The 25,004-nt window shown below is 34.8% G+C and overlaps 3 protein-coding genes across 3 annotated transcripts; 2 read left to right on the top strand and 1 right to left on the bottom strand.

Annotated features, from left to right (window-relative positions):
* The first annotated feature begins 13,916 nt into the window (after positions 1-13,916).
* LOC103484062 (uncharacterized) lies at positions 13,917-15,734 on the top strand. The gene has a single exon (XM_008440969.3). The coding sequence runs from the start codon at positions 14,103-14,105 to the stop codon at positions 15,501-15,503; it is 1,401 nt and encodes a 466-aa protein (XP_008439191.1). The 5' UTR covers positions 13,917-14,102; the 3' UTR covers positions 15,504-15,734.
* Positions 15,735-17,150: 1,416 nt separating this feature from the next.
* Positions 17,151-19,610, top strand: LOC103484061 (heat stress transcription factor B-2b-like). The gene is made up of 2 exons (XM_008440968.3): positions 17,151-18,552; positions 18,653-19,610. The coding sequence occupies exons 1-2, from the start codon at positions 18,292-18,294 to the stop codon at positions 19,283-19,285; spliced, it is 894 nt and encodes a 297-aa protein (XP_008439190.1). The 5' UTR covers positions 17,151-18,291; the 3' UTR covers positions 19,286-19,610.
* Positions 19,611-20,036: 426 nt separating this feature from the next.
* Positions 20,037-24,672, bottom strand: LOC103484060 (leucine-rich repeat receptor protein kinase EMS1). Its single transcript, XM_008440967.3, has one exon. It carries the CDS (start codon positions 24,116-24,118, stop codon positions 20,204-20,206), a length of 3,915 nt encoding a protein of 1,304 aa, XP_008439189.1. The 5' UTR covers positions 24,119-24,672; the 3' UTR covers positions 20,037-20,203.
* Positions 24,673-25,004: the final 332 nt, after the last annotated feature.

The raw sequence follows: 25,004 nt of genomic DNA, 5'->3' as shown, positions 1-25,004 counted from the left end.
TTTATAACTCTTTCATTGTTGTTATGATAATTATTCATTTGAAACTCATTGTAGATGTATTATTCTTTTACGTACTAGGGTTGAATTAAGATCTAAACTATAAGAAGTGATTTGATGGTCGAAACACAATTGAAGTGTGGCATATAATAATATTTACATGTACAGTCACATCACTTTTTAATAACAAATCTTATTCGAGTTAAACTAATATATCTTTTCATCTAACTGTTTGAATGTAATGTTGACCACAAATATGAAAAATCACTATTTACAATAAAATGGAGTTATATTTGAATCAACAATAGTCACGTCCTTTGCCACACATGACAATATTCATAAAAGATGTGTAATTCAATCTTCTTCTTTGTGCAATTATTTGAACTAAAAAAATTACCATGAATTAGATTTCTTAAATATTGAGTTATATTAATACAATAAATGACTTTTGAGATTATTACGTATAAGTTTATACATTCAATAATAATTGTTCTGAGATAGAGGTCGAACTTTCAACCTCTAACATATGAATTCTTTGTAAATTTATAAGAATACAATATTTCAAAAGTTAGCTAACTCATTGAACTACTCTAAAGCTACGTCAAGTTGAACAACTTAATGACAATGTTCTTGCGTTTTTCTTATTATTTTTACTTTTCTTGAAAAGTTGTAGATGACTCTTTTCAAGCGGTCAAGTTTCTTATTTTTCATATATTAAATGGATTTAGTGAATATATTCATATTTGAAAAATATTGTTTTTAAATTATGTTATTGTTGAATAAGAAATTTTGGAACCAATCACAAATTGTCACATCATTTACTGAAATAATTGTATTTGGGATTAACTAAAAATTGGCATGTGTCCCAAATTAAATTTAAAGACAAATTGGACAATTATAACAATGTCACATGTATTTATTATGGCAATTGGATGAAATTAATTATTTTGGTTTAATTAAATATTATTTACTTGGCCTAAATTTCAATTGAGCCAAAAAAATAAGCTTAATTTAGCCCAAAATTAAATATGACCCAAATTCATGCGATTGAGTCCATGGGTATAGTCCATATGGACCAAACCAACCCAAGTCCATAAAAGCCCACCAGTGAACTCTATAAATAGGGGAGTTCTCTTTGGAAATTTTTGACTCCAGAAGATCTAGAGTGAATTCTCCCAAGAGATAGAAACCTCATTTAACTCCTAAAGTCGACCACCCTCGAAGATCGAAACTCCGACCACCGAAAATTGAAACTTCTTTGAAGATACAAACTTTCTTCCAAGACTCCAACTTCAAGAACACCCTCGAAGATTGAAGCTTATTTAAAGATACAAACTTTCTTCCAAAATTCCAACTCCAAGAACATCACGTGTTTTGCTTCTTCAAATCAAGTGTAAGCATTCAACCGAAGAGAATCAGAGGATCAAATTCTAGAGATCGAACCACATTGCATCAAATCAACGTAAATACAACATCAACACAAGTTCAACTTCACGAATCAAATTTCTTCGAAAATCTCGTGTGAACAAATTGGCACGCTCAGTGAGACCTCTCTACCTCTCATCTCTCTCTCGTCATCCAAATCTATAAGAAAATCAATGGCATCAAAGAAGGTTGCATCCAAATCTTCTGTTGCAAGCGACAGTTACATGGGACCTATCACCCGCAATCGTTCTAAGGGAATCACTCAAGAGCAGGATCAAGGTTCTGACGTCGCTCAGAGCATTCTTAAGCAATTGATAGAGTCTCCTAAAGCTGGAATTGTCATCAAGGAAAATCCTTTGTATGATAATTCTGATTCTGCCTTTAGCAAGTCAAAGAAGTAACATTCTGACGTGATGTCTGTCATGATGGCTGATATAACGGTCGAAGCTGCCATGGCAGAGATGGAAGAGGAAGATTAACTTCCTGATGAAAGTTGTGGAGGAACGAGATCATGAAATCCCAGTTTTGAGGAAGCAGATGCGGACTCGTGAAACTGTCGAGTCAAGTCAAACTCCTGTTGTCAAAGCTACTGGCAAAGGGAAGAATGTGGTGCAAGAAAACCAACAACAACAACAATCAATTTCTGTTGCTTCTCTCTTAGTTCAGCAACTACAAGATATGATCGCGAATTCCATTAGAGCTCAGTATGGAGGACCGCCACAAACTTCTTTCATGTACTCTAAGTCGTACACCAAGAGAATCGACAACTTGAGAATGCCACTTGGGTACCAACCTCCAAAATTCCAGCAATTCGATGGAAATTAGGGCAACCCAAAGCAGCATATCGCCCACTTTGTCGAAACATGCAAAAATGCAGGATCAAGAGGAGACCAACTAGTCAGGCAGTTCGTTTGAAGCTTAAAAGGAAATGCTTTCGAGTGGTATACTGATCTAGAGCTAGAAGTAATTGATAGTTGGGAGCAGCTGGAAATAGAGTTTCTCAACCGCTTTTATAGCACTAGGCGTGTCGTCAGCATGATGGAGTTAACAAATACCAAACATCGGAAGGGAGAGTCAGTCATCGACTACATAAACCGATGGAGAGCTCTAAGCCTGGATTGCAAAGACAAGCTCACAGAATTGCCTGCAGTAGAGATGTGCACCCAAGGTATGCACTGGGAACTTCTCTATATTTTACATGGAATAAAACCTCGCACGTTTGAAGAATTGGCAACTCGCGCCCATGATATGGAGTTGTGTATAGCCAAAAAAGGAGCAAAAGATTTCTTGGTTCAAAGAAGAAGGAGTGACAAGAATGAAATTAATGACACTAAAAAGATTGCAAATAATGTCCTAAACGAGTATATGGTTGTTCAAGAGACTCCACTGAAATCTTTCTCTAAAAGAAAAGAAACAAAATATGAAAGAAATCATGATGGCGATGAAAAGCGACGCCCAACTCTTAGAGAAAGACAGAAAAAAGTTTATCCCTTTCTTGACTCTAATGTTGCAGACATGTTTGAGCAATTAATAGAGAAACAACTTATTCAATTGCCAGAAGGTAAAAGACCGGAGCAAGTAGGAAAAGTAGATGATCCTAACTACTGCAAGTATCATCGGGTCATTAGTCACCTTGTTGAAAAGTGCTTCGTGTTAAAGGAGCTAATTCTAAAGTTGGCTCGTGAAAATAAGATTGAGTTGGATATTGATGAAGTAGCTCAAACAAATCATGTTGCAGTCAATATGACTTCAAGTGTTCCGCCATCAATACTGCTTTATGATCAAAGGGAAAGTTTGATTCAATTTGGGAATTTCTAACCTATACTTGTTCGATTCCAACAAAAGATCATGACGTCGAACTCTCAAAACAAAGAAGAGCCTATTGAGGATGAGGGCAAAGAATAGATAGTCATGGTTCATAAAAAAGAGAGACAAACAAGTTCCGTAAGTTCCGTTCAAACGAAGTCACACTTCCATCAAAAGCATTCAAAAGGAAACATCTCCCATAAAAAGAAGGGAAGAAGGAACAAGAAGATGTGGAAGCCTAAGCCCATCAAAGGAAAAGACGAGGACTTCCTCCAACCTTGACAGTCGATAACTTTGGCAAAATTCCTCCCAAGAAGTTTCCTTGAGGATCATCCAGAAGAAATACTAGAAGTCACTGCATGTCATACTACCAGCATAGTAGAAGTTGACAACAATTATGATTCTTATGAAGAAGTAGACAATTCAAATGAAATTAAGCAAAGGACTTATGTCTTTGATCGTATCAAGCCTTTAACTACTCGATCTTCAGTCTTTCAAAGATTGAGTATAGCCACGAAAGAAGAAGAAAACCAATGTCCAACATCTACTTACACTCGAACTTTAGCTTTCAAAAGGCTAAGTATCTTCACATCGAAGAAAGATCGACCTTCAACATCTACTTTTGATCGTTTAAAGATGACAAACGATCAACAACAAAGAGAGATGAAATCTTTGAAGACAAAACTATTTCATGAAGAAAATGGTGACGATAAGATTCACAGTCGTGTTCCATCACGAATGAAGAGGAAATTATCTATTGACATAAATACAGAAGGTTCCTTGACCGTGAAACCAAGATTTATTATCTTCACCAACCCCATAAAGAATGAGATGAGAAAATTCTTGATGAAAATAAAAGTTGCTAAATATGCAAAGCTTCTTATCGCAAGAGCCTAAACTGCATGGTGCTCCTAGCCCACAAGAGCTTAAAAGGTGAATGGTAGAAAAAAAAATTGAACTACGTTATGACTTGATCCCTATATTATAAAGGGTACGTAGGCAGCTTAAGGGAAACTTTAAGTTCAGTCCAATAAAAAAAGAACTTTTGAACTACGTTATGACTTGATCCCTATATTATAAAGGGTACATAGGCAGCTTAAGAGAAACTTTAAGTTCAATCTAGTAAAAAAAAAAAAAAAGAACTCAGTTGAAAAGAATGGAAAAGCAAGAGTAGTGTCATGATCACATAAAGCATGACACTAACAATTGACGGTTTTTGTTCTCATCAAAGAATATCAACTTAAAGTTGAAGATGCCTTATTGGGGGCAATATAACAAAATTAGAAAGGTGTGGCACTAGGAGCAAGATGTTGCAAAGTTAGATACTTATAAGGTGGCATCATTCTTTTGAAGTTCAAAATTCCATCGCCAAGTTTAGAAGTTCCTCAAAATCAAATTCGGGGGCTTTGTTAATGTTTCTTAAAATTTAAGTTCACAGAAGATTAAAAGTTCCTCAAAATCAAATTTTGAGGCTTTGTTGATGTTTCTTCAAATTCGAGTTCAGAAATTTCATAAAGGATCATTCAAATGCAAGGTTGAAGACTTCACCAATGCTCCACCGACTTTGAGGATTGCACTGTTATTTTTCCATGTACAAGATCGAAGGTTTCATCGATGTATCCTCATATTCAAGTTCAAATGATTCATTAATGCTTTCTCATATTTAAATTTAAAAGTATTGTCTTAAAAAAAAAAAAACTTCATCGTTGCCTTTTCAAGCGAGTTTGAAAACCTTAGGCTTCATTAATGTAAAGCCTCCTCTAAAGGAAATGTCGGAACAAAAAATCTACCTCATTTCTAATATGTTGTAGCCTTGAAAGGACGAAGGTGCTCGATCGCTCCTACTAGGACGGTAGATCTGACGGCAAAAGCTCGATCGTCCCCAGTAGAAGTTTAAATTGTTTTATCTCGAGTTTAAATTGGAACCATAAATCCAACTTTATCCCAAGATTAAGATTTCGTATTTATCTTAAAATTACACTTGGTCATTTTATCCCAATATTAAAATTGATCATTCCAAATTCTTATCCAAGACAAATTAGGGTACGGTAAAAATCCCATTTTTATCTCAAACTAAAATATGGTTCCAAAATTTTATCTAAAAAAAAAATCAAATAATCATCAAACTCAAATTTTTATCCTCAAATTAAAGTAATTCTGGATAAAAGCTTAAACTTTTCTCAAATTTGGTCATATTCCAACTCTTATTTCAAATTTAAATCAAACTCATGTCAAATTGAGCAAAAAAAAACTCATATTTGGATTTTAAATTTATCTTTTCGAGATTCACCCACTCATACACGTGCATAAATCTCGAAAGGGCATTGTTGAATAAGAAATTTTGGAACCAATCACAAATTGTCATATCATTTACTAAAATAATTGTATTTGGGATTAACTAAAAATTGGCATGCGTCCCAAATTAAATTTAAAGACAAATTGGACAATTCTAGCACTGTCACGTGTCTTTATTTTGGCAATTGGATGAAATTAATTATTTTGGTTCAATTAAATATTATTTACTTGTGCTAAAATTCAATTCAGCCCAAAAATAAAATTAATTTAGCCCAAAATTAAATATGACCCAAATACATGTGATTAAGCCCATGAGTATGGTCCATGGACCAGACCAGCCCAAGTTCATAAAAGCCCACCAGGGAACTCTATAAATAGAGGAGTTCTTCGGTTGGAAATTTTTGACTCCAGAAGGTCTAGAGCGAATTCTCCCAAGACATAGAAGCCTCCTTAACTTCTGAAGTCGACCACCCTCGAAGATCGAACCACTGACCACACCCTCGAAGATTGAAGCTTCTTTGAAGATACAAACTTTCTTCCAAGACTCCAACCTCAAGAACACCTTCGAATATTGAAGCTCCTTTGAAGATACAAGCTTTCTTCGAAGACTCCCTTCGCTTCTTCAAACCAAGCGTAAGCATTCAACAAAGAGAGAATTAGAGAATTAAATTCTAGAGATCGAACCACATCGCATCAAATCATCGTAAATACAACATCAACACAAGTTCAACTCCACGAATCAAATTTTTTCGGAAATCTCGTGTAAACAGTTATCAAAATATAAATAAGTTCATAAACCATATAAAATAATGCACTAACTTCATTTCACAATTACCTGGCCCCAGTTATATTAAAGTCAAAACATACGACTATATAAATTTTGGTTATTATACTCATATTGGTACACATATAAAAGAAGTTATAATGGGAAGGGAAGATTTGGGTGTCTGCAATTTGGTTTGGTGGGAAATATACTTAGCTAATTACTTTGTCACGCTCGAATTATAGATAATTTTCCTACCTTTATAACGACAGTTGCCTTATAAAAAATGCATATCACATGTTTATCAATATATCATAATGAATTAAATTGTTTATAAATATAATTTTTAATATCTATTAACGGTCCTCTATCACCCCGACAAATAATGTCATTTTGTTAAATTTATAAATATTTTAACAATTTTGTTATTCAAAATAATTACTATAGAAGGTCATTTGGATTGTAGATGCTGTTTTAACATATAAATATTAAATATCTAAAATTTAAATGTCTATATTTTAAATATATATTAATTAATATTTATATTTGGATGTGCATGATAATCAACTTGTCAAGTTAAATATTCATGTTTTTATTTTCATATAGAAAATAAAATTAAAATAAATTTAACATCAATTAATTTATTCATGGTTATATTAATTAATTAATTAATTAATAAAGTAAAAAATAAATGTAATTTCTAATAAAACATAACTAATTTAAGAAACATTTTGAATTATTATATATATATAGTTAATTATTCTATATTTGCAAATGAGTCAAATTAATTTGAAATTTTTACGAGCGCATATTCTCGTCACCTTACTTTAACTATTAGAAAAACTTTAGAAGAATAATCAAACATGGTTATAATATTTCACAAATGTCATTTTAATTATTTTCATTAATAAGATAATAAGATTTAACAAATTTTATGAACGGATTTAAATTTACAATTAACTTAAGATAATAGATATATACAAAATTTGATATATTTGTTTACCACAAGTGTTTTTGATTATATTTGTTATAGATATTAAAACTTACATATTTATACTATTAGTTATATAATATTTTTTATTTTGATTTAATTGAATTGTTTTTATTAGTTATATCTTATATAAATTTGGTATATATTGCATAATTATTATAATATTTCAACTAAACTAGTTCTTTGTCCATTTTTTTTCCTTTTAGTCAATTATTGTAGTATTTCTTTGCCCTTCATCTCAAGTGAAATATATTATATACAATATTTCAACTAACCTCTCTCTCTTTCCATATTTTTTTATTCCCGTTAAATCTTGTATATTACTTTGTCATTCATCTCCTTCATATTTTCTAGTCAGTTCATTTTTTTCATCTATAGTATGTCCGGTTATCATTTTATATAACTATACTTTTTTATTATTGAAATGAGTCTTTCGTATCAAGAGTTACATAAAATATAATGTTGCTTTTTTGTACCAAATACACAGTGGAATGTATTTTTTAAATGATTATTACAATTGACTTTTAGGTATTTCAATTGATTTTTTTTACTAGTATAATATTATTTTTTCGTTGATTTTGAGAGGAATGTACTTTCAATTTATAACAATGATATTACATCCAATTTGCAATGTTTTTCATGTATATTTAAAGTTCATTTCAGATTTTTTTATAGTATATGAAATTGTTTTCGGTTTACATATTTGATCATTATATATTGCGGTATATTGTGGATAATACGTTATAGCAATATATATTATGATAATTTTTTTTTAATGATTCAAACAATTATATTAGTTACAATTAGAGATGTCCACGGGGCGGGCTGGGGTCGAGGATGCCACTCCCCGTCCCCTATCCCATTCCCCATCCTCGATGTGTTACATTGCATGTGCATGAGTTCATTTACTAAGGAACCTAAAGTTGAGGTATAAGAGAATAGTTGATATTGTATTTCACGCATGTGACAAAACTTATAACGTAGTAGATTTTGAACATGAGATGCGCCAGTACTTGGAATTCGATGCATCAGGTATATGTCAAGAGTTAGAATAAATTGGATTTTCGAGGTGGTCTCATGCGTTCTCACTCCATAGGAGATATATGGTGATGACCACTAATACATCTGAGAATTTAAATTCTATCATGCTTAAAGCTAGGGAGTTACCAATCACTACAAGAAATCGGGGTTCTTCCGACGCAAAGAAAGACGTTGGTAGAAAAATCGTCGGGAATAGCTTGCTCTTTCGACGCCAAGCGTTAGACATCGGAAATAAAAGCTTTTTTCGGTGCACTATCCTAGGCGTCGGGAATAAGGACCATTTCAGACGCTGATATGGTGCGTCGGGTAAGCCCCGTCGTAATTAAGGACGAATTAATTACGACGGGCATGTATCCCCGATGCTATGGTGTATGGGGATAGCGTCGTGAATAAGGCCCATTCTCGATGTCGTTATAGTGCATCGGGAAAGCCTTGTCATAATTTATGACGAATTAATTACGACGGATATGTATCCCCGACGCTTTGCCTTATGCGTCGGGATGATGTCGAGAATAAGGACCTTTTCTGACGCCGTAATGATGCGTCGAGAAAGGTCTTTAATTCCTGACGCCATAAGTGGGATCTCCCAACATTTTCGTGATGCATCGGGAGATTCTCTATAAATTCATTTCAGTTCTGTGAATCACATAACCAAAAAGAAAGAGAGAGTTAAAGTGAGAGATGAACTGCTTCCGCCGTGCCCTGTCGCCATTGCCCTCGCTGCCATCCGTCCTTGCCACCGTCTGTCGCCGTGCATTAAGGTAAGTTTAAAATCTAAAATTTTTAGGTCTAAAGTTGATAGTTTAGGGTTTTTTTTTATAAAAAAATTGTTTTAGGTATTTTTCTATTTTTGTATTGAATGTGTGTTGAATTTGTTGAATTGAAATTTGAATTGGATTGAAATTTTTTTAGGGTGTTTTTTTTTTAAATTGAATTGAAATTTGTTTTAGGTATTTGTTTGTATTGAAATTTGAAGGGGAGGGGTGGGGTGTATGTTTGAATTGAAATTTGCATTGGGGGGGGGGGGTTATAATTGAATTGAAATTTGAAGCAGCAGGTTAAAGTTGTTTCTACAACGACAACATGGGCTTGTTGAGAAAAAAGGAGAGTTGGTTGACCGTGTGGAGTTGTTTTGGAAAACACACATTCGAGCCTGAACATTTGTGTCACAGGCCGTAGAGGATGCGTATGTAAGTTATCGAACCAACTCTTATGCCCTTATTAATTATCCTCTTTCATTATATATTTTTGTGTTACCTAACTTAGTTTTTAAATTTGTTGCAGAATTAAATGCTGAAACTCCAGTCCCAGTCTACCCCAGAGGGTAGTCAACCACTCTCTGGGATGAGATATGCGATTAGGTTTTGGATAGACGACCAAGCTACTCGAAAGGCGTTAGTTGGGGACGCAAGCCGAAGGTCCGTAAAACGACGAGTGCGAGCAATTCCATGACGTCATGTTCTCAGTCGACCACAAAAAGTGAGTTTCAAATACAAGCTAAACTTGATCAAGCTTTGGAACGGATTTAATTGCAAGATAGAAATTTCCAAGCGTTAGCTTCAGAAATGGAACAAATGCGAAAGCTTATATAAGACATGACTCGGGAACACCAAGGACCACGACATGATCCTTAGCTTTGCGGTACGTATATATGTTTCCATTATTCTTAAGTTTTTGCAATGATAGTATACAGTGATGATATAGATATATGTATGAAACTTAGTTACTTTTGTATCATTGTAGGACCTACGATGTAAAATAGTGCGTACTTGCCTCGTTAGGAGACGTATGACTTTGTTTGCGCTTTTTTGTATTATGAATACTAGATTTTTTATTATTATTATTACGCTATTATGTTTTTTGAATTACGAATATTTAGTGATTTATTAATTTATATTGAATTTGCTTTAATTTAATCCAAAATGAGTGTCATTATTTCACAAAAATAGAGAACTTGTTTAAGCAAAAAAAATTTAGAAAAAAATTAAAATTACATATTTTTAAAAAATGACATATTTTTAAGAAATACATATAAAAAGAAATTCTCTACGCAACGTAACGTCGGCAATAGAATACACGACACGTCGAAATAGTTCTCCCGACGCGTGTCCGACGTCGGATAAGAAAACGTCGGGAGAAGGAATTACCGGCGCCATTGCAAGCGTCGGCATATGAGACGTCGGTAGTGGGTATTCTTGACGCAATGAAAAGAGTTGGCATAAGAGTCGTCGGGAGAGGTATTCCCAACGCCGTGTTGGTCATGCGTCGGGAATTCGTCTCTCGACGCGTTTCTTCCGACGTGCGTCCTGATGCAATAAACGACGTCGGGAAAAGGTATCCCGAGGTTTTTTTAGCTTCTTCCGACATCGTTATGCGTTGGGAGCCCCCCCCCCCCTCCCTCCTCTTTTGTAGTGAATATCTTTCATGTTGGAGGTATTAACGATAATGTTGCAAAAATGGTTTTATGATCGAAGGAATGAAATTGATTATCAGGTTACTAATTTAACAAAATCCAAAGAGCAATTTTTAAGGGGAACAAATTGATTGTAATCAATCAATGAATGTATGTTTAATTTAATTTATGATACATATATATTTGGGATATATAGTTTATATATGTTTACATATAAACATCATAAAATTTTGTATTTATAGATCAATGTAGGTCAATCCCGTTAACAATATGAAATACCATGTGATAGATGAAACCGCTCAATATGTTGTGTACTTGCCTTCAAAGATTTGTAGTTGCAGGATGTGAGATATATTGCAAATACTAGGTGTTCACACACTTGTGTTGTTTTGACCACCAAACATTTGTCTATAAATCCATATGTCTCTCATTTTCTATTTGAATAGCACTTTGAGTTTAATATATAGATGATTAATATATCTGTTAGGTGATCGTAGACAATGGTAAATACCTGAAGATGTTAGATCGATTGTAACCCTCCCATCTAATGTTAGACGTGCACTTGGTCGACCAGAAGATTAGAAATATCAAAATCCACAAGAAACCACATGCATGTTGATTCCACTGGAAAAGTTAGTTCTCGATTTCGTTCAACACACATTGTTATTGTTTGAACTTTAAAATAGGTTTGGAAAAATCTCGATTTCAGTTTCATAATATACATAATATATACCCTAACAAGTTTAGTAAAGAGCGATCATACATTTCTTGTCGAAACAGTATTTGACGGTCAAAATTTTTCCTTTCTATGCGTCCTCTCTTTTGCCGAAACCCTAGCTTTCTTACGCAGAAATTGAAGTTTGGAAAAAGTTTTGATTTCAGTTTCATACAATGTTTGCAATATACATAATATACTCTAACAAGTTTAGTGAAGAACAACCATACATTACTTATCGAAATGGTATTCAACGACTAAAAGTTTTTCTTTCTACACATCCTCTTTCATTGAAATCCTAACTTTCTTATGCAGAAACTGAAAACAGCGATGGTGGTCGATTTCGTTCAACAACGTGAAACTTTTAAGAAGTTGCTCCAACAAGAAAGGTTCTTAGTCATGTATTTTGAAAATAAAACATATATGCCCAATTTTTCAGTATTTTCCTTATATGCAACACTTCAATTTCATTTTTTTAATATTTTAATAATATTTTTAATAATGATGGGTAGTTTTGACAATAGGGCTAAACTTTTATGAAATAAATTATAGGGATAGTCGCAAATATAGAGATTAAATTCAAAATAATTAAGTATATTGCAACAATTTAAAAGAATTGCAAATACAGTAAAATTTGTTTAAGTCTATTAATGATAGAAGTCTATGAACGATAGACAATGTTGCAAATATTGGTCTATCACTAATAAACCATAAGAGTATAGAAGTCTATGATTAATAATCTTTGTTATATTTATAATTTTTTAAAATTATTACTATATACTTAATTATATTCCTAAAATTGGTATAGTTAATAACTAAAACCCCTAACTATTACTTAACAATATGCACTTTGGGCCTGGTTCAAGCCCTTCTGTTTTCACACTACTCAGCACCGTCACATACAGCAACCGAAACCAAGCCCAATGGTCGAAAACCGTTGAATCGAAACCCAAATCCAATACTTGTTATTGTTTACCAAAAAAAGTTGACGACGGACTGAGGAATTCTCGATTCTCAAACATCGTTTGGGAGAAAGAAAAGAATAGGAAAGGAAAGGACTATCCATGTTTGGGACAAGGAATAAGGGGAGAGAAAGAAATATATTTAGTCCCCCTTATTCCTTCTTAATCCTTCTCTTTCTTTCTCTCAATCCCCTCTTATTCATTCTTATTTCTTCACTTTCTTCTCTTTCTTCTTCGAAAGGTATGATATTTTATTATTATTATTTTATTATAATAATAATAATAATTATTATTATTATTATTTAAAATTAAGAAATTTATTGTTATTATTTTAGGTTAAGAAATCTATTATTATTATAATTGTTATTATTAATATTTTTATTATTTTAATACTATATTTCAAAATAGAGTTGTACGATATAATTGATGTTCGTCGTTTAACTACATTCGAAAAGAAAAACATTTGTTTCCCATATCTCATTTCGTTTCAATGTTATTACGTTGATCGTCGATTTTTTAGATTGTTAATAATACATAATTTTTTGATATTGTACTTACAACATCAATTTAAAGAAAATACATGTAATTTCTTTCGCACCTAACACATCAATTAATTTTTTGGCAGGGAAAGCTTAGGTACAAAATGTTCAAAATTAATATCGTATTTATAAAAACTAATGAAACATGTGGTTCCAATAAAAATTTCAAATTTCGATAAATAAAATATGAATATTTTTATATTGGATTTACAATGCAAATTAAAAAGAATACATTTCTACAAATTAAAAAAATATATATAAAAATTTTAAAATCGATTGTTAATGATACGCAACTTTTCGATATTGCACTTACAACATCGATTTAAAGAAAATACATGTAATTTTTTTCGCACGTAGTGTATTAGTTAGTTGTTTGGCACTGAAAAGTTTACGTACAAAACGTTCAATATTAACATCATATTTACATAAGCTAATGAAACATGTTTCGAATAAAAATTTCAAATGTTGGTAAATAAAATATGAATATATGTGTATTTGATTTACGATACGAATTTAAAAATATACATTTGTACGAATTAAAAAAATAATAATTTTTTTTAAATCGATTGTTAACGATACACAATTTTTCGATATTGCACTTACCACATCAATTTAAAGAAAATACATGTAATTTCTTTCGCATGTAACGCATCAATTAATTTTTTTGGCATGAAAAACTTACGTACAAAATGTTCAAAATTGACACCATATTTACGAAAGCTAATAAAACATATTTTTCGATAAAAATTTAAATTTTGGTAAATAAAATACGAATATTTATATATTAAATTTACGATATGAATTTAAAAAATATATTTATACTAATTTTAAAAACAAAGAAAATAATAAACAAAAATATCATATTTCTTATCCAAACAATAATTATAAATAATATTTCATATTCCTCTCATTTATTTCTTCTTTAAAACAAGAGTTATAATAATCTATCGTGATTTTTACCATGGTTCCTTCTCCAGATAAAAATTATTATAATAATTTATTTTTCATAATCCTCTTTCTCCTTGTTCCAATTTTTCTTTTTTTTTTTTTTTTTTGCCCTTTATTCCTTTCTCCCCCAAACACCCCCGGAGATCTCAAGCTGGACAGACCGTCTAGAAATCGGCAGAAACAACCAAGCAATCACTTCTTCACGCTATGTTGCTACAAGTTCTTTCGATATACAAGAATTTGCTTCTTCATGTTGCTCTGTCTCTCTCCCTTTCTGTTTTTATCATCTTCTTCAAAATCCCATCTCTTTTCCTTCATGGCATATTCACTTACATCCACCCTGATAACACCAACAGCGGCGTCCGAGCCGCAATTAGACGACCTGAAGGTTCTAGCTCCGGTTCTGGACTAAAGGGGTACCGGAACTTGTCCTCAACTGGTGGCGCTGAGATCAAGAAAAGAACAAAGTCGAAGGACAAGGTTGAGTTTGATGAAAGCAAGGCGCAGATCTTCAGGTTAAAGCTGGATGAGAATCATCTGCAAACGCGGATCTATTTCAAAGAGTACAGAGATGGTTTCACCTTTTCATTTGTGGGTATTTCTTGTTTACTGCTGCAAGTTTTCGTGGGTGCATCAAAAAAATCTGGGGTTTGGGGAAATGGGATTTTTGTTCCTCTTCTGTTTGTGATCTTTGCTGGGTGTAAGCTATTTGTATCTCTCACAAAGGTTGCTTTTGAGAAATCTGCTTCGAGAACGTTGGATAGGCAATTGAGTTTACTCTTTGGAGTTTTTGGGTTTCTTTTTGGACTTCTAACTTGTTCTGCTTTTAGTCCTCTTATTTTGGATTTTGATCTTGGTGAAATTGGTGGTCTGGGGGCATGCTTTATTGCTATCTTAATGGGGTTATGTGCTGGGTTTTTGTTTATACCTGCAACCAAAATTGCTCGATCATTTTGGCTCGGAACTGATCAAATTAGATGCAACTTGGATATGGTTTACTGTGGATGGTTTTCTCGGATGGTTTTGTATTCAAGTCAGGCAGCCATGGCTTTCACCACCTTGCTGTGGGTTAACCCATTAGCTGAAATTTTCATTAAGAAGAACATTGGCGAAGGTACAATTGGACATATGTCTAGTGATCGAAATGCTGACAGATTGGTCGGAAGCATTGGATTCTCAAAGGGAGATTTTGCCAAACTTAGGCTTTGGTGTTTGACACTGTCTGCTTTCTTGCAAATCGTTGCAGTAAGGCAGAACTTGCAAATGTTTCTGAACGAAGCTCTGTTATCTTGGTACCAAAGATTGCATGCTGGGAAAGTTCCCGACTTGGATTTCAGTAGAGCAAAGGTTTTTCTACACAATCACTACTTATGTGTGTCTGCTCTGCAGTTTTTTGCTCCACCAGCCTTAGTTTTGCTTTTTGTTGGGTTATCTCAAATTGATATTTACTCTTTCAAAAACACCAATTTGGTAAGTTTTCTTCTTCCCTGTTCTTCTTTTGTCAACCAAGTGGCTCTGTTAATGGCTTGGTGGATTGTTTCTGTAATGACTCTTTACACATCTGCCACCATTGTGCTATATCGTCGCGGTATCTTGTACGTTTCTTGACAGTGTGAAATATGTGTTCTTTTTTTTTTTCTTTTTTTTCTGTCGCTCTCTCGCTATTTTCCCGGAATTTTGTCCATTGAGTTTAGACTGCTGTAAGATTTTGAGCGAAATGAGAACAGCAATTTGGTTCTAGCCACGAAAATATCCGTATTGTGCTCTTGAACTTCATGAATCTTATTGTACAAACTAACGCCGATCGACAGACCGAATATGAGATGGTTTTTGTTGCTATGGTTTCTACTTTGCATTATGACTTCTCAGTGGTGTCTTTTCAATCTTTGCCAGTGCAGGTGTGTATTTCGTTTGAATGAAGCAACATATATTATGAATATTATTGAATTGAGTTGTCTAAATACTTCATTCTTAGTTTTCTGTTAATGAGGTTGCTTATGAAATGTAATGTACATTGGGGGATTCTGTATGATGTGTTGGATTAAAAAAATGTCTTAGAGATGAATAGCTCAGGCTAGAGGATTATCGTTCCTACTTCCTTTTTGCGGTGGGCGATGTCTGAAATTGATTTTGGATGAATTTTGAATATAATTTTCTGTTGATACAATTCTTTTCTCTAAGGATGAACGTAATATGTTTTATAACCTCTGTAGAGTGGTTTTGAGGTGACCTCAAGATTGAAAGTGAATCTGGAGAAAGATTCATTTGCAAGATTGAGCTATGGAAAGAATAGTTGTAACTTGCAAGATTGGGCTTGGGAGTGTTTTGAGAAAACTGGAGAAATGGAAAAATTTCAGCATTTCAAAGGGTTGAGTGTCAACATTAGGTAATGAAATTCTTTTTAACCTTCCAATTCATAATATGTTTCACCCTTCCTATTCCAGTAAGGAAATTGAGAGTTCCATTTGGAATTGGCAGTAGAGAAAAATCTCAGTCTTGCAGTTGATTAGGAAAATGCGACTTTACCTTTAGAAAAAGTTGGCACTAGTGTTGGGAATTTGAAGAAAAAGAATATGACTCTACATACAATATGGCTTTAGCTGTTTCCTCTGCAGAAAGGAAAGTTTGAAATGTCTTAATTATCAAAAGTCTTGTCTCTAAAGACTTTTTTATTAACCCCCTCCCCAGAGATAATGTATTGTGTTTATATATCCTAAGGGAAGATCAATGGTGGGTACTACGTACCCTCATTGTTTGTGTTTTCGGTTAAAAGAAACCTAACCAATGTGAAATGTTTCACAAAATTCCTCGCAATGATAATTGAGGGAGAAAGATAAGAACTTTTTGGGGAGGCTTAAAACACAGATGTTAAGAATTGGCAATCAAAGATAAACCGAAAAAGAGATTGATGTACATTATGTGGTATTAATATGTTAACTACGTGTACGTGTACGAGATAAAGGAAGAACAATTTTATTAAAAAAAACTAATATAGATGGCACAACTGAGGCACCTCTAGAATTAGTGAGATCCTTGTACGAGGTTTGAAAGATATCTTAACAACAACAGTAGAAAGCATTCAAAAGAGGTATGTTAAAGCGTGTGTTCGAGTGGCTGAGTGGGTCAGCATCCTTGAGTAGAACCAGGGAAGGGGAACTATTTATATCTTCATTGATCTTTTGATTGGAATTTTCGTTTTGGACATTAACTTCAAGTGTCTTGGTCAATGATGTTGTTGCCAAAGATTGCAGAAAATGAGCATATTTTGTGGGTGAATGTGATGAAAGCTTGACTTTGGTGAATATAGAGGACGAGAAAATGAGGAACTTAATTGATAAGTCTTCAATATGGACAAATATGTTTCATTGTTCCTCTTCTGTAGTCCTTTTCTTTCTTTCTTTCTTTCTTTCACATTTTAAAATTACATCCTTTTTTTTAACCATTTCTTTCTTGATTTTATTTTTTGTTTAAGATTATGGTCATCTTTTGAAATTGGACTGGATTTCACCATGTTGATACTTTCCCTTCACGTTTTGCTTTATATTTTATTTCAAATTTCTAAAAAAAAAAAAAAAACTTTGAATTCTTCATTTTTATAAATTAAAAGAAAATGGAGGAAATAATGTGAAATTGATTTTCATACACTCATATCACGTGTTCAAAGGGAACTTTGAATAATATTTAGTTCCGTGAAATTACTGAAAAGGGTATTCTCTATTTGAAAATTTATTTTAACTTTTGAACTTACTTTTCATTTGTCTTATTGTTATTATTTTATTTTTTTTATGAATGATGATTTAAATAAAGAAAAATTGTTTCACAAAAACTAACCACCATTATTTGTGATGAAAATGATATATAAACATTTTTGGGATTGATTTTTGCCCAGCACCCTAACAAAAATCACTACCAATAATCCTTCAAAAGTAAATTACTTTTATTTACATGAAAAGAAAAAACAGGAGAGAGAGCCTTCAATAATTTCAAAATAAACAACCCCTTGAGCTTATGATACCTTTTGAGAATAGAGAAAAAAGAAAAAGAAAAAAAAGAATAATGAAATAATCTATGTGGCTGCCTACGTGGAATGATTTGGATTTCGGGGTAACCTCATAGAATGAAGTGGTGGGTGACAGCTTAAAATAACGATAAAATAAAATAAATTTTTTTAAAAAAAGAAAAAGTTAGCCTTTCGAGGAAGTTTCTCAAATCGCAGCACTTTATCAAAGGAAATAAAATCTTCTCTTCTTCCTCTTCTTCCACGAACCTTCTAGAATTGAAATTCCCAGTGCCGTTCCCGGAAAATTCTCACAACTATTCTTCCAAAACTCACTCATCGAAGCTTCCTTTAGGGTTTGGGAGTTCCGTCCCATCATTACGGGATCTGATTTGCTTCATGCTTGTGGCTCCTCTCATGGAGGAGCCGACCACCAAGTCGACAACTACTGGAAACGATTCCTACAGATCTGTTCCCACTCCTTTCTTGACCAAGACGTATCAGCTTGTCGACGACGAGTCAATCGACCATGTCATTTCATGGAACGACGACGGATCTACCTTCATCGTTTGGAACACCATGGCTTTCGCTAAAGATTTTCTTCCAAAGTATTTCAAACATAATAACTTCACCAGCTTTCTCCGTCAGCTCAATACTTATGTAATCAATCCTATACTGGATTTCAATTTCATTGATGTTTCCTTCTAAGCGGTGGTGGATTTGTGTTTCATTCTGGATTTTTTTTTTTTTTCTGTTTTAGGGATTTAGAAAGGTTGTATCGGATCGTTGGGAGTTCGCGAACGAGTGCTTTCGCAAAGGCAAGAAACAGCTTCTTTGTGAGATTCAGCGTCGGAAATTGGCCGGTCCGGTTCCGTCCTCTGCTTCTAACGCGGCTGTTGTGACAACCGTTGGTGCTTCAGCAATTCCGTCTGTCCAACTATTGCCATTGACGGGAAATTCTTCAGGTGAAGAACAAGTGATTTCGTCTGATGAGACTCCAACGAGAGCTCTCGCAGAGCTGATTGATGAGAACGATCGGCTGAGAAGAGAGAAAGTTCAGCTCACGGAACAATTGGTTGAGGTGAAATCTTTGTGCAATAACATCTTCTCGTTGATGTCGAGCTTCGTTGAAAGTCAATTCAAGAGCAGTTTCAAAGTGAGGGAGAGCGTTTTGGCATCGGCAAAATCGCTCGATCTTTTCCCGGTGAAGCGGCCAGCCGGTGAAGAGGAAAGGGCGGAGGTGAAGGAGGAGGAGACGAATCAGATCGGCGTGAAGCGAGCGAGGGAATATAGGGAGGGGGCGACGGAGACGGCGGAGAATGATACTACTCTGCGGCTTCAACCACCGGATAGATGGGTAGTCAAATCAGAGAGGATAAATTGTCAAAAATAAAGTTGATGAGGAGAAGACGTGGCATAATATCAGGTCCACCAGTGAGAGAATGATCAAATGGATCTGTATTGAACGGTTAGGATAAAGTATGGACTTTTTACGAGATTCTTGTTGAAGTAATGAGCGATGCAGGGAATCATCTCCCCCCCAAAGGTGGGAAATATGGCACGTTTGACGTGTGCCACCATTTTAGGGGGCAAATTAAGGAAGTTTCAATGCATATTCCCCCCTTTACCATTTCTCTTTTTATAAAAAGCAAATATATATATAGATGAAACTGCAAAAAGAAATCAGCAAAGCAAGCATGGGAACAAAATTATCTCCATCTTATCTTTAGTTTATACACCTTTCAGTTGTGTTTGTTTATAGACGGTAAGAAAAGGACACTGTCTATAGTTGTGTATAGTTTTTCACAATTGATATGGATCAAATTTCTAGTCAAAAGTCAAAAACCAATCAATCAAACCCAAGTTTTAAGTTCAACAAAATTAATGTACCTAACTAAATGCTTGAATGACAATTTAATTGGTGGCTTTAAATGAATTAAATGGTTATATTGTATTATGAATGACCAATATATATATATTTTGTTGATTTAGTTGATTTTTGGATTTTGATTAGAATTACAATTATCAATAATTGTTTTAACTCTCTTCCTCTTTCCTTGGACTAAAAAATGAATAATTGACATGTTAGTCAAAAGTTTGTATTTCTTGCATTCTCTATACTTATAATTGATGCAGATCAAGGAAAAAAAGGCAAAGTTGATTAGATTAGATTAGATTAGTTGATAAAATGGATTACAACCGAAGGATTTTGATCATATAGTGCTAAATACTTCTTTACAGTGTTATTCTCAACTCAAAGTACAATTTTTTCGTTATCCTTCCAAGTTCCAATTCTATGAAACATTAAAATTTACTCATCTTTGATCCCTTTAAGAAACTTCAATACCTGAAGCATGGAAGGTCTATTAGCAGGATTTTCTGACAAGCAAACACAGGCAATCTGAAGGGTTTGAAGCATCATATGCTTTGAGTCAGCATTCAGAACCGTGGCATCAAGAACATCTGCAGCTTGGCCCTTGTTGATCTTCTGAAACACCCAACCAACTAGATTTCCACCCTCAATCTCTTTAAAGTCAGGTCCAGTTGGTTCCTTCCCAGTTACCAATTCCAGTAGAATCACACCGAAGCTATATACATCACCTTTTGTTGTCGACCTCCCACTCTGCCCGTACTCCGGCGGGATGTAACCAAACGTTCCAGCAATCTCAGTTGTGACATGAGTTTCACAAGCACTGATCAATCTTGCTAATCCAAAGTCAGCAACTTTTGGTTCAAAGTCTTGGTTGAGGAGTATATTGCTTGCTTTAACATCTCTATGAATGATGTGGGGAATGAATCCATGGTGAAGAAATGCCAGTCCACGGGCTGCACCTGAAGCAACTTTGAAGCGAGTCTCCCAGTTGAGGATTTCGAGAGTACCGGTTCGGTTTCTCAGCCAAAGATCTAAGCTACCATTCACCATATACTCATACACGAGGAGCTTCTCCTCCCCAAGAGAACAGTAGCCAAGCAGTGGAACAAGATTATGGTGCTTCACTTTGCCTATAGTTTCCATTTCAGCAATAAATTCTCTATGCCCTTGTGTTTTCGCTTCGCTTAGCTTCTTCACAGCAACAACTTTTCCATCAGGTAAAGTTGCCTTGTAAACGGTCCCGAATCCTCCATCTCCAATAATGTTAGTTTTACAGAAGTTATTGGTTGCTTCCAGGATATCAACCAAAGTTAACTTCAGAAGGGGCTGCTCGAACATAGCCACATTGATGCTTAAAGGCTCTTTTGATCTGCTGCTGCTTAAGAAATAAAGATTGGGATCTATGAAACTGTTTAATTTACTTTCCTCCATTTCCTCAGGATCACTATCTCTCTGGCTTCTAATGATCCGTCTTCGCATTGCGAATGCCACAGTTAGAACGATAAGAACGCTAACAATGATAATCCCAGCAACACTCCAAGAATTCAAGACTGCAGATCTCTCTAAGCTTTTGATCCGGCAATTGAAACCCAGGATTCTCCCACAAAGATCCTTGTTACCGACAAGTGAACTTTTGGATAGATTCTGGCAAATCCCACTTCTCGGAATTGGACCTTCAAGACTGTTTTCAGCCAAATTCAGGTAAAACATATTGACGAGGCTGCATATTTTCTCTGGAATCTCCCCTGAAAGGCTGTTGTTCGAAACATCTAAGTATTCAAGTTGCATAAGATCCCCAAGATCTGAAGGGATTGTCCCTGCGAACTTATTTCCATGAAGGTCCAAAGTCGTCAAGTATGATAGGTTGCCCAATGTTCGTGGAAGTACACCCTCTAAATAATTATCACTCAAATTCAAAGTTTCAATCTTCCAGGACATGGAACTTGGGAAAAGTTCAACAACCTGACCAGAAAGTCTGTTCTCCTGTACATAAAGCCCCACAAGATTCAACATGCTGGACAGAGAAGAAGGAAGATCACCATCCAACTCATTACAACTTAAATCCAAATGAGTTAGAGCTTTCAAACCACCAAACGTTTTCGGAACCGAACCAGATAATTTATTACCAGTTAGGTTCAACTTTACCAAGCTATTCAAATGACTGAAGCTTTCTGGGATCATTCCCATAAGGTGATTATTCCCAAGATACAGGCCTTGGAGCTTGAGTGCATTGCCAATCTCTGCAGGAATAGGACCAGTAAGCGTGTTGCTAGATAGATCCAAGGTTGTGAGGTTTGTTAACTGAGAGAGAGAACTAGGAATTGCTCCAGAAAGGAGATTATTGTTGAGTAAAAGATCCACCACTACAACACAGTTCCCCAGTTCATCAGGTATGGTACCAGACAATCTATTATGAGACAGATCGAAAACTCCATGATGCTGAACAAAGCTCAAATCTGGAATCGTCAACTGTCGAAAATAAGCTGATGGCTTGGATGGTATTGCTCCAGATAAATTGTTGTGTGAAAGAACTAAGCACTGTAATTCAGAAAGGTCTGCAAGTTTTTCTGGAATCGATCCGCTTAAACTGTTGTTTCCAAGGTCCAATGTGGTAAGTGCACTGCAATCTCCAAGCATGGCAGGAATAGTTCCTTCAAGCAGATTTGAATTCAAATTTAGAACAGAAAGGGCTGTGAGATTTCCAATTTCATCTGGTATTATGCCTGTCAACCTGTTGTTGCTGAGAACAAGCCTCTCAAGGGAAGCTGCATAACCAGTTTCTGGAGGGAGATGACCCTCTAACTGGTTATTTGCAGCGGAAAATTCCATCAAATCCACCGAGTTCCATATACTTCTTGGTAAAGAACCTGTAAAGTTGTTGGCGTCAAGGTTGATAACCAGTAGGGGAAGGTCTGAGAAGTACTCCGGTATTGAACCGACGATCTGATTGTCGACCAAAACCAACTGTGTAAGGTTTTTACACATCACAAATGTGTCATCAATAGTACCCGAAAGGAAATTACTGTCAAGATCAATCTCCATCAAGGATGCAGCATTACATATTTCTTTAGGTATTGGACCTGTCAACAAGTTATTGCTCAAACTAAGGTGATTAAGCTTCGAACAATTTCCAATCTCAGGTGGGATTTCGCCGGTAAATCGATTACTCGAGAGTAAAATAGAATCGACATGATCCCATTTTCCAAACCAAGAAGGTAATGGCCCAGAAAGCTGATTCCTCTCAGCGGAAAATGTCAACATGGAAAGCTCAGAAAGCTCTGGTGGCAACACCCCAGATAGATAGTTGAACGAAAGCATCAATGTTTTCAAATTTTTACACCTCCCAAGCTCAGCAGGAATAGAACCATTAAGCTCAGTGTAAACCAAATTCAATATAGTTAAGTTCTGCAATTCACCAATCATTTTCGGGATTGAACACCCAAGTGGGTTGTATGAAAGATCCAGTTTGCTCAATGATTTCAGCTTGGACAGTTCATCGGGCAATGGACCAGTTAGAGAACAAGACGGCGAAAAAAAGTTCTCCAGCAATACAAGGTTACCAACTTCAGGAGGCAACTCACCGGAAAAATGGTTAATGCCGATATAAAGGCCAGCCAAATGCTTTAGATTACCAATTTCAGGTGGGATTGAACCCGAAAAGGAGTTGTTTGAAATGTCCAGAGAAGTTAAAGATGTAAGCTCAGTAAAGATGGTCAATGGGAGTGAACCTGATAAAAGATTGTTGCCGAGGTCCAAGGATAAAATCTTCGTCAAGTTTCCGATGTGGGGCGGGACATTTCCGACGAAGGCATTGCTGGAGAGGTCAAGAGTCCGTAACTGCTTCAAATTTCCAAGCTCCGGCGGGATTTTACCTGAGAATAAATTAGCCCGCAACTTGAGATTCTCCAGCTGAGTCAACTCAGTGAGCTCGATAGGGAAGTGGCCGGAGAACTGATTTTCACCGAGAGCAAGAACCTTCAAGCTCCGAAGATTAGATATCTGAGGTGGGATTGAGCCAGAGAGTAAGTTGTTTGAAAGGTCAAGAACAGAGAGGCTCAAAAGATTGAAAAGGGACCGAGATAATTGGCCTTTGAGTGAAAGAGACGAAAGAGAGAGCTCTGTAACTCGACCGAGTCGACAAGAAACTCCGACCCAAAAGCAGTGAGGAAGCGATGAGTTCCATGGCAGAATTTCAGGGGTCTCTAACGAAGCTTTGAAAGAAACCAAGCTTTCTCTCTCGATAAAAATCTCATTCTGGACTGTAGCGCCATTGGAACTCAAAATGCAGAGCTCGAAGCAGAGGATGAAAATAAAAAAGAAGCGTTTCAACTCCATACCCATGTGAAAAACCATAATATCTCAATGTTTTAAAACCCAACTGCAAAAAAACAAAGATGGGCAACCTTAACCTCCATGGCTGTTGCAGAGAGAGAAACTAAACAAAGAGGAGAAGAAGAAGAAGAAGAAGAAGAAGGTTAGGCGCCATTCGCCATAGCTATAATGCAAAGGAAGGACTATGGCAAAAGAAGGTTTGTCAGAAAGGAAGCGCAGCTCACGTGACTTGAAGGATGGTATGATAACGGCAATTCTGTTTTTCTTCGACTTGAGACCCTTCAAACTTCTTCATATTACTTTTGGGTATTTATTATAAAGTCCTCCAAGTCCTAAAGAAATTTCAAAAAGAGTGTAATCAAGTGTTAAAAATTCAAGCTTTTGAAGAAAGAAAAAACAAAGTTTTCTTTTTGTCACTTCTAGTTTCCTTTTTCTTTATTCTTTATTCATATTAATGAATAAAACTCAAGTGTTAGTGTGTTTTTTGTTTTATGGAATAGGGAATAAAAATGAAAACTTTTTTTTTTTCTTTTTTCTTTTTGGGTTTGTGGGTTTTGGAAATCTTCCCACCATTGTTGGTTGTGATTTCAAAGCTTAATACCTTATTCCTATATGGGTCTATACTTTTTCCCTATGTTGCATTTATTCTAATCTTTTTTGGTAAATTATTGTGAAAAAGAATCCATATTGGTCAAAAGGGGAGTGAGAGTGACAATTATTTTGTCACCTATAAAACTTGTGTTTGTGGGTTTTAGGTTTTTTAGTCCTCCCCTTTTATTAGCCTTTCTTTCTTTTTTATTTATTATTCTTCTTTTTTTTATTGCGTCACTTATTCCTTGTTTATTTATTTATTTATTTATTTATTTTACATTTATTAGTTTACAAATACAAATATGTGATATTCATG

This window comes from Cucumis melo, chromosome 6, assembly GCF_025177605.1.
Source record: "Cucumis melo cultivar AY chromosome 6, USDA_Cmelo_AY_1.0, whole genome shotgun sequence".
In the NCBI taxonomy this organism is placed as follows: Eukaryota; Viridiplantae; Streptophyta; class Magnoliopsida; order Cucurbitales; family Cucurbitaceae; genus Cucumis; species Cucumis melo.
Note: the sequence above shows the minus strand (reverse complement) of the source record. Positions and strands in the feature narration are given on the sequence as shown.

What these genes read in the sequence shown, in the direction of transcription:
- LOC103484060 (XM_008440967.3), bottom strand. Translation starts at nt 24,118, where the DNA reads ATGGTTTTTCACATGGGTATGGAGTTGAAACGCTTCTTTTTTATTTTC.
- LOC103484062 (XM_008440969.3), top strand. Translation starts at nt 14,103, where the DNA reads ATGTTGCTACAAGTTCTTTCGATATACAAGAATTTGCTTCTTCATGTT.
- LOC103484061 (XM_008440968.3), top strand. Translation starts at nt 18,292, where the DNA reads ATGCTTGTGGCTCCTCTCATGGAGGAGCCGACCACCAAGTCGACAACT. An exon ending in TCCGTCAGCTCAATACTTAT is followed by an intron (nt 18,553 to 18,652) that starts GTAATCAATCCT and finishes TTTCTGTTTTAG; the next exon opens with GGATTTAGAAAGGTTGTATC.